The sequence below is a fragment of the Anarrhichthys ocellatus genome, unplaced genomic scaffold (assembly GCF_004355925.1).
Source record: "Anarrhichthys ocellatus isolate YVR2014 unplaced genomic scaffold, GSC_Weel_1.0 scaffold1308, whole genome shotgun sequence".
Lineage (NCBI taxonomy): Eukaryota > Metazoa > Chordata > Actinopteri > Perciformes > Anarhichadidae > Anarrhichthys > Anarrhichthys ocellatus.
This window is the reverse complement of record NW_022281282.1, coordinates 1-9,059: the sequence shown is the minus strand read 5'-3', so window position 1 is coordinate 9,059 and position 9,059 is coordinate 1. Positions and strand designations below refer to the sequence as shown.

The following is a 9,059-nucleotide window of genomic DNA, read 5'->3' as shown; positions in this document are numbered from 1 at the left end:
GGTTTTATTGTGTTTGAGACGACCAGAGTTCTACAATGAGAGGCAGAGACAGAGAGAGAGACAAAGAGGCAGAAAGAAAGAGACAGAGAGAGGACGTTTCACTCCAGAACTAAGATAGTCTCAAAGAGCCCCCCGAGCCACAGCTGGAGACAAGGATGTCCAGTTTCAGGTTTGAAGGCTGATGATTGTTTATAAATGTATTATTTCAGTCTGTAGTAGAGTTTTAACCTGAAGGAATGTATGTTCTGTTTCCTGCAGACGTCCAGCAGCTGTTGGTGGTTAAAGAAGAGGTTCCCCCTGAGCAGCAGGAGTGGAGCTCCAGTCTGGACCAGGAGGACCCAGAGGCCCCACACATTAAAGAGGAACAGGAGGACCCAGAGCCCCCACACATTAAAGAGGACCAGGAGGAACTCTGGACCAGTCAGGAGGGAGAGCAGCTTCAAGGTCTGGAGGAGGCTGGTATCAAGTTCTCATTCACTCCTGTGAAGACTGAAGACGATGAAGAGGAAGCTCAGTCCTCACAGCTTCATCAAAGACAAACTGAACAGATGGAAACAGAAGGTGATGGAGAGGACTGTGGAGGACCAGAACCAGGCAGGAACTCAGATCCAGATAGACACCCAGAACAGGAAAGTGAGACTTCAGACTCATCTGAATCTGAGCCTGAAGAAGACTATACGGATCCTGAAAGAAAACCGTTTCGCTGCTCCGTGTGCGCCAAAACATTTAAACAGAGAGGAAATCTGAATATACACATGAGAACTCACACAGGAGTGAAACCCTTCGGCTGCTCCGTGTGCGGTAAAAAGTTCACTCAGAAAGCTGGTCTGGACTACCACCTGAGAATCCACACGGGGGAGAAACCGTTCAGTTGCTCACTCTGCGGTAAAAGCTTTCGCCACAAAGGAGCGGTCACGTCTCACATGGCGACGCACACAGGAGCAAAACCGTTCAGCTGCAGTGTTTGTAACAAAAGATTCAGGGCCACGTCGCAGCTCAAAGTCCACAAGTGTGTCGGAGAGTACTCGCGGCTCCTCGGGGCCCGAGGGGACGAACGCAACAAACCGCTGAGCTGCTCAGAATGTGACATGACGTTTCCCAACAACTACCTTCTGGTGACCCACATGAGGATGCACAAAGGAAAGACACTGTTCACCTGCTCCGTGTGTGGTCAGAAACGTCAGTTTAGTTCCCACCTGGAGATACACATGAGAACCCACACCGGAGAGAAACCGTTCAGCTGCTCCGTTTGCGGTAAACGGTTTTCTCAGAGGGGAATCATGTCGCAGCACATGGCGGTCCACTCGGGGGTGAAGCCATTCAGCTGCACCGTCTGTGGGAGGAGATTCTTCTGGCATTTTCAGATCAAAAAACACAAGTGTCTCGGTGAGTTCTCACAGTTCAGAGGAAGTGGCTTTAATGAAGAGGACTTTGAAGGATCAGAACCAGCCAGTTCAGATCCAGTTGGACATTTAGAACCAGGAACTGATGTCAAGAATGAACCGTCCTCTGAACCTGATGACAGTGTTGACGTTGAGTTTTGGAAAGAGACCAGGAAACATCAGTCAGGGTTCACATACCAGAGAAATAAAAAGGTCTCTGCAAATGATGGATTTAATAGCAGCAAGAAACCTTTCAGCTGCTCTGAAGACGAGGCTGAAACTGAACTCAAGACTGATAACGGAGTTGAAGGTGATCGACCTCAATCAGGTCCGAAGCATCTGAACAGTGAGGAGGTCTCTGTCAGAGATCCAGGATGTAACACTGACATGAAACCTTTCAGCTCGTCTGAGTGTCACGAAAGATCTGAAGACAGTCTCACTCTGCTGACACACAACAACCCCCCCACAGGAGAGAAACCGCTCAGCTGCTTATTTTGCGGAAAAGGATTTGCAACGGCGGGACACCTGTCAAGACACACGTCCGTCCACACGGGAGAGAAACCGCTTGGCTGCATCATTTGTCAGGAGAGATTCGCTCTGGAGTCCCAACTCGTCGGTCACGAGTGTGTCGGCGAGTCCTCGCGGCTCCAAGACGACGACGACACGTCTGTCGGCGGCTCTCAGAGCGGTGGAGGGTTGAACCTGAAGCACCAGCTGCAGGTTCCCGTGAGACTCCACACAGGACTGAAACCGTTCGGCTGCTCAGTTTGCGGTAGAACGTTTGCCGAGCGTGAGAGCTTAAGTTCTCACATGACATGTCACTCGGGGGAAAAACCGTTCCGCTGCTCAGTGTGCAACACAGGATGCAGTGACAGCGAGTCTTTGGTTCAGCACATGAGGATCCACGCGAGGCAAACGCAGTTCAGTTGCACCGTTTGTGGGAAAGAATTTGCTTGGAGGCGACATCTGGAGAAACATCTGGAAGTCCACTCGAGGGAGAAAGTCTACAGCTGCAGATATTGTGAGCAAAGATTCGGTTGGCATTATCAGCTGAAATATCATCAGTGTGTTGGTCATCGGTCCTCACAGCTTCATCAGAGTCGGACTGAGAAGAACAGAGAGGCGGAGCCTCCAGAAGGTGATGGAGAGGACTGTGGAGGACCAGAACCAGACAGGAACTCAGATCCACATAGACATCCAGAACCAGATACTGGAGACTCTTCTGAACCTGAGACTGAAGACAGTGCCGACAGTGATTTTTGGGACGAGAGCTGTGGACGTCTGTCTGGTTTAAACTCTGTGAAACATGATGATGTCTCTCAGAGCGATGAAACATTTACCAACCACCACAGAAGAAGAAGTCCTACAGGAGGGGAACAGTCCACAGAAGGAGGAAGACTGAGCCGGCACACGGACCCAGAGCCCCCACACATTAAAGAGGAACAGGAGGAACCCTGGACCAGTCAGGAGGGAGAACAGCTTCAAGGTCTGGAGGAGGCTGATATCAAGTTCATATTCACTCCTGTGAAGAGTGAAGACGATGAAGAGGAAGCTCAGTCCTCACTTCATCAAAGACAAACTGAACAGATGGAAACAGAAGCTGATGGAGAGGACTGTAGAGGACCAGAACCAGACAGGAACTCAGATCCAGATAGACATCCAGAACCAGATACTGATGATAGTGTCGATAGTGATTTTTGGAAGGAGACCAGAGAACCTCAGTCGGGATTAAACTCTCTGAAGAATAATGAAATCTCTGACAGTATTATGGGATGTCATTCCGTCAACAAAGAAGAGTGTCTTGAACCCGACAGCAATTTTTGGAAAGACGACAGGAGGTCCGGTCTAAACAGTAACGAAGTTCCCGAAAGCGAAACGAGGTTCACCGTCACAAAACCGTACAGCTGCACCGAGTGCGGAAAGAGATTCCACCACGATTACAATCTGAAGAACCACATGAAGTACCACACGGGGGAGAAGGCCTTCTTCTGCTCCGTCTGTGGTCTGAAATGTCTCTACAAGTCCCATCTGGAGATCCACATGAGAACGCACACCAGAGAGAAACCATTCCCGTGCCTGGTTTGCGGTAAGAAATACGCTCACAAGGCCAGCATGCAGTCGCACATGGCCGTCCACACGGTGGAGAAACAGTACAGCTGCAGCGTCTGCGGCGAAGGCTTCGCTTGGTACACGGAGCTGAAGTACCACCAGTGTGCCGGAGAGTCGACGCGGGAAATCTGGAGAGAAGCGATGTGACTCGGCCGTTTGTCCAGTTTTTTTGAATTTTATTTTTTTATACATAAAAGACGAATCTGAATATTCATAATGTCTCGTCGTCCCAAAAAAACCTAAAACATTCCGTTTGCTGTAAATTATCTTATAAAGCAGCAATATTTCGCATTTTTGCATAAAAAAACCCAAACGAAACTTTTCAGTCAGTTTCCGATGCTGCTGGTTGAGTTCCTGTTTAAACCCAAACGATCACGTTTACTATTTGTATAGAAATTTAAATTTTTGAAAAGTGATGAAAGAATTCCTAAATGTTGTCGTTCATTCATCGCTGTAACATTTGTGTTGACGCGGTGGAGCTCATTCAATCCACAGATGACAATAAACTTAACCTTTGACCTCCTGGTGAACTTCCTGTGGATCTCTTGTTTCTAACCATCGTCACACTGGATCAGTTGGATCGGGGGGGGGACCATTAGACTGAAGCACATTGTTGGTTCTGATGAGCTGTGAGAGTGAATGTATGAATGTATGATCAGTGGTGGAATAATAAAAGTACTTAAATACAAATTCAATTTTCCATTTTATTCAACTTTGTACTTCCACTACATCTCAGAGGTAAACTGTAAACATGATGTTTCAAACACTTCCTAACTACACAAACAGAGTATAAAGGAGTTCAAATGAGCTGCAGCAGGAAGGATGATCCAAACAAAGATACATATGTAATAGTACAACACTAACAGGGATCATGTTTCTGATAATTAGTTCTGTTATTACTATTGTTTGTAGTCCAATGACCTCATTTCCTGTTCTTCAGTTCAGTGAGCGATGAACTGAAGTCCGGCTGAACGTGTGAGGTGAGATGTGAAGCTGATGGTCAGTGAGAGAGGATCTGATCTGGATTAGTTAAACTTCATTTGTTCACATGTGGAGGTCGATCCAAAGAGAAGCAACATCTTCTGAGCATGTTGCTTTAGCAGCTTATAAAGCCTCAGATGTCCGTGCCGCTCTGCATCCGTCACGTTTTAGTATTCCTCCGAGTGTTTTGTCTCGTGATGACGATTCAAATTGTAATCCGATCTGTTCTCCACAAACTAAGCACGCAGCTTTACCTTTGACCTCAGCAGAGAAATACTTTAAAGTCCATGTTTTGTCAAAAACTCTACACTCTGTATCACTCTTTTTTTTAACACAGGCCGACATGTTTAAGAGGTTATAGTTCTCTAAAAGAAGTGTATTCAAGCGTAACTTATATTTGAAGAAGTTAATATAATATTGCTGTAACTTAAGAACAATGCATCTTTTTTTCTGTACTCCTAGAAAATAAATCACACCAGAGTTGACTACAACATGAATTACATCTTAACAGGTAATTTAATGACATCCAAGCAAAAGATTCCGTGAAGAGGCCCAGTTTGTGGTTGAAAGCTCCAGAAGCAGCAACTTATTTGGATCTTGTGTTGACATTAATGCTCAATGAATGTAAGTATATTCAATCATTTAACTTCCTGTCTGTGTTTTTATGAGGAAGTCTGTCATTTCAGTAACACTTTTATTTTGAAAGTCAGCAGCGGATGTGCCCCGGAAACTGAGGCTAACTTCACAGTTTGTGACCAAGATGGCGTCTATCAGAAACACGTCTGTTAGCAGAGTCTCTGTGTTGTGTTCACTGAGTGTGTGTGAGCTCCATCTTGGTCTCTGTGTGTCCGGATAAACCTTCTGAATGGACTTTTCTCTCAACGTGTTTCCTCTGACTCATCTCCCGGTAGCCTACAAAGCTATTGAAGTTAGCTTAGCATGCTAGCTGGAAACAGACCGACGGGGACGGAAGTGATCCACACAGCGCTAGTCAGAGTTTAATGAGAGTAAACGGTGTTTGTGACGCAGTTTGTGTGGTTGTGTGGAAATGTCTAAAGTCCAAATGCTGAGATGTTTAGTCAACCAGCGACTAACTGCGGCTGCTGAAGAGATATTTGGTGTGTTTGAAAGAACGATAGCAGAGTACGAGGAGGAACTCTCTCGTTCAAAAGAGGAGAACGAGCGACAACGGAGACTACTGGACGCTGTTTTCATGCCTCAGCTTCGGTCACACAGAGCAGGTTGGTTCTCTTTACTTCTTCTTTGGTTGATTTAATGACAATATTTTCACGGACCGGCCTTCAAGGTGTGGGGGAAAAACACGACGAAATAAAATGATACGATCGGCATGAAAACAAATATAAAATGCATAAATAATACAACTCACAATAACGCTGAATCAGTGGAGCCCTGAGCTTGTTTCTCTGCAACGAGACGGTCCCATCTGGGGGTAAAGGGAGACAAAGACACCCTAAGTCTGTTCCTGATGTCCAGTCTACTCCGTTTAGTTTTGGTTTCCGTCACTGCAGAACATCTCGCTTCACAGAGAGGATGTGTGAAATGGAAGCAGGGTTTCAGTGCTTTAGTGGTGATCTCAGGATATTCAGCCTTGATTTTAATCCTAAACACCAGCAGAGTTGTTGTCTCAAACATACTTTTAAGCCCACCGTCATTTACAACCTCCAGCAGCTGATCTTCCTGTCGCCACATGTTCTGCAGAGCGGGTTTGGCGCGTCACAATCACTCCTGATATTTAATCAGACTCCTGATTTAACGTCTGTTAAATGAAGCTTTCTTGTAGGCTTCTTGTCCACTTCTGTAAGCGGTTCACAATCTCGTATTGTCATAAATGTCGTCAGATGCTATGTGCCTCATTTTCATTGCTTCTGTAATTGCCCCGGACCCTTGTGCTCCGATATGTGGTTGAGATCCATCATATTACTAACTCTCAGCCCTTAACTCGTGGAGTTAGATCTGAAACTGTGGCGTCTCTACATGATGTCTCTCTCTCCCCACGGAGCTTCTGGTACTTCTGTCCCTCGTCCCGCTGCATTGTTCAATGCCTCTCTTATAAACCGGTAATGTGTCTGCATATCCCCGGGCTAAGGAGGATCCGAAAGTGTGTGATTTCATTTCATGAATAGTTACGTTGCTGGATTTCTTTGGAAGAGAGAACGACTAATTGGTAAGTAAGTGAAAGTAACAGCTGAATGATTTCTTTTCCTCCCTCTCAGCCTGTTGTTTACATTTCGGTTGTTAATCAGATGAACTCATTGAGAAAACATTCCATCATTAATGGTTCTTTTGCTGAATTTCTTCTCTATTTTTGAACTACATCTGATTGTTTTCACTCTTTTATTATTTTCTGTTGAAGTTTAGTCTGACAGGTGATCGGTAACATGTCTGTACTTCATTCTGTCCTGCAGACGTCCAGCAGCTGTTGGTGGTTAAAGAAGAGGTTCCCCCTGAGCAGCAGGAGTGGAGCTCCAGTCTGGACCAGGAGGACCCAGAGCCCCCACACATTAAAGAGGAACAGGAGGAACTCTGGACCAGTCAGGAGGGAGAGCAGCTTCAAGGTCTGGAGGAGGCTGATATCAAGTTCACATTCACTCCTGTGAAGAGTGAAGATGATGAAGAGGAAGCTCAGTCCTCACTTCATCAAAGACAAACTGAACAGATGGAAACAGAAGGTGATGGAGAGGACTGTGGAGGACCAGAACCAGACAGGAACTCAGATCCAGATAGACATTTCCAATTATCCAGCAGTGACAAAGCCTCACAATGTAACAAACAAGAAACTGATGACTGGAAGGAGACCAGAGAACCTCAGTCAGGTTTAAACTCTCTGAATAATGAATTTTCTGTCGGTGGTTCCAGATGTAGTGCTGGAGAGAAACCATTTCGCTGCTCTGAGTGTGGGAAGAGATTTGGCAAAGGAAGATGTCTAAAGAGACGCATGATAATTCACATAGGAGAGAGACCATTCAGCTGCTCACTTTGATTTATACAAAAAGTACATCTGGCAGACCACATGGCCCGTCACACTGGGGTGAAACCGTTTAGTTGCTTAGTTTGTGGTAAAGGATTTATACAAAAGCGAGAGCTGACTTTCCACATGGCACGTCACACAGGGGAGAAACCATTCAGTTGCTCAGTCTGTAAGAAGTCTTTTGCACAGAGAGGGAATTTACACACACATGAGAATCCACACACGAGAGACCTTTCAAGTGCTCAGTTTGTGGTCAAAGCTTTTTGCAAAAAGCATAACTGAAGAGACACATAACACACACCGGAGAGAAACCCTACAGCTGCTCCGTTTGCAAGAAATCTTTTGCACAGAGAGGAAATTTACAGACACACACGAGAATCCACACAGGAGAGAAACCATTCATCTGCTCACTGTGGGAAAACTTTTATCAAAAGTGGAAACCTAAAGGTACACATGAGAACTCATACGGGAGAGAAACCATCTGGTTGCTGCTGATGGAGGGGACAATGGAGGACCAGAGCCAGGCAGGAACTTAGATCCAGATAGACATTTGACAAGACTGATGACAGATGGGATTAGGGCGGCCTGGTGAGGACATTTTACCACCATATGATATACACAGCTAGAGGTGATTGCGACCACTCAAGACTGTTTGTGATTCCACCAGACTGCTCTGATATTTGTTTTGAGGGTCTTTTGTCCTGATCTCACTGTAAGGGAAACAACAATGTTTATAGTTGGACATGTGGAGAGTCTCCGAAACAACTTTAACTCTTAAAACCCTATGCACACAGTGTTATGAAGGTCCGCCTGGTCTTTTTTGTCTTTTTTCTTCAATAAATGTGTTAGACAATGTCCTTTTTGAAAATTATTTTGCTCCTTTTTTCAGGAGAAATGTAACTTTCAAAACCAGGCAAGTATGTTGTCATTATTATATGTTATAAATGCTTAAAACAAGTGTGTAATAACAAAAAAGTAAATAAACGGATTTGAATTTTCATCAGTTTCTCTTTATAAACAATTAATGAAATAAATGAAATTCAACCTATTTTACATATTGTCAAACAGTTTTGAGAATATGTAGAGCTTTCAGTGTCCATGCTACAGGCTGTTATATTTGTCCATGTCTAGGCAATTTTTAGCAGCAGGGGTAGTCCCTGTAGCAGTTCCTCTCCAGCTGAAGACAGAGCCCAACCTTACACATCCAGGGTGTGCTTTTATGGCAGAGAGTTTCCTCTTGGATATATACACTAGATATTGATTATCGGGCGACTGTGGAGAGCAAGGCCGTCCTTCAATCAGAGGGTCGGCGGTTCGAACCCCGGCTCCTGCTTGTCGCATGTTGATGTGTCCTTGAGCAAGACACTTAACCCCAAAATTTCTCCTGTAGCTGTGCCTACAGTGTGATAGAATCTGAATTGTAAGTCGCTTTGGATAAAAGCGACTGCTAAATGACTGTAATGTAATATTGAAAAATATTATTGTAATAAAGCTGGGAATAATCCAGTGTATACAAACTGAATTAATTACTTCATCGTCATCGTCCACCTTCGATGCTGTAACTCAGAGGTGATGAAGGCGACCCAGCTCTACTCTTC

The 9,059-nt window shown here is 45.1% G+C and overlaps 2 protein-coding genes across 2 annotated transcripts; both read left to right on the top strand.

The window, feature by feature from the left end:
* Positions 1 to 546: 546 nt before the first annotated feature.
* On the top strand, positions 547 to 3,651 carry LOC116377486 (zinc finger protein 184-like). Its single transcript, XM_031839127.1, has 2 exons — positions 547 to 2,867; positions 3,000 to 3,651. Exons 1-2 carry the CDS (start codon positions 549 to 551, stop codon positions 3,636 to 3,638), a joined length of 2,958 nt encoding a protein of 985 aa, XP_031694987.1. The 5' UTR covers positions 547 to 548; the 3' UTR covers positions 3,639 to 3,651.
* A 22-nt stretch (positions 3,652 to 3,673) lies between these two features.
* Positions 3,674 to 7,689, top strand: LOC116377487 (zinc finger protein 594-like). The gene is made up of 2 exons (XM_031839128.1): positions 3,674 to 5,713; positions 6,899 to 7,689. Exons 1-2 carry the CDS (start codon positions 5,521 to 5,523, stop codon positions 7,471 to 7,473), a joined length of 768 nt encoding a protein of 255 aa, XP_031694988.1. The 5' UTR covers positions 3,674 to 5,520; the 3' UTR covers positions 7,474 to 7,689.
* The last annotated feature ends 1,370 nt before the right edge of the window (positions 7,690 to 9,059 follow it).

Bases quoted from the DNA above. Each gene is read 5' to 3' on its own strand.
- LOC116377487 (XM_031839128.1), top strand. From the start codon at position 5,521: ATGTCTAAAGTCCAAATGCTGAGATGTTTAGTCAACCAGCGACTAACT. The intron at 5,714-6,898 runs GTTGGTTCTCTT...TCTGTCCTGCAG, and splicing joins GCTTCGGTCACACAGAGCAG to ACGTCCAGCAGCTGTTGGTG.
- LOC116377486 (XM_031839127.1), top strand. From the start codon at position 549: ATGGAAACAGAAGGTGATGGAGAGGACTGTGGAGGACCAGAACCAGGC. The intron at 2,868-2,999 runs GGTCTGGAGGAG...GGAGAGGACTGT, and splicing joins AGGAGGGAGAACAGCTTCAA to AGAGGACCAGAACCAGACAG.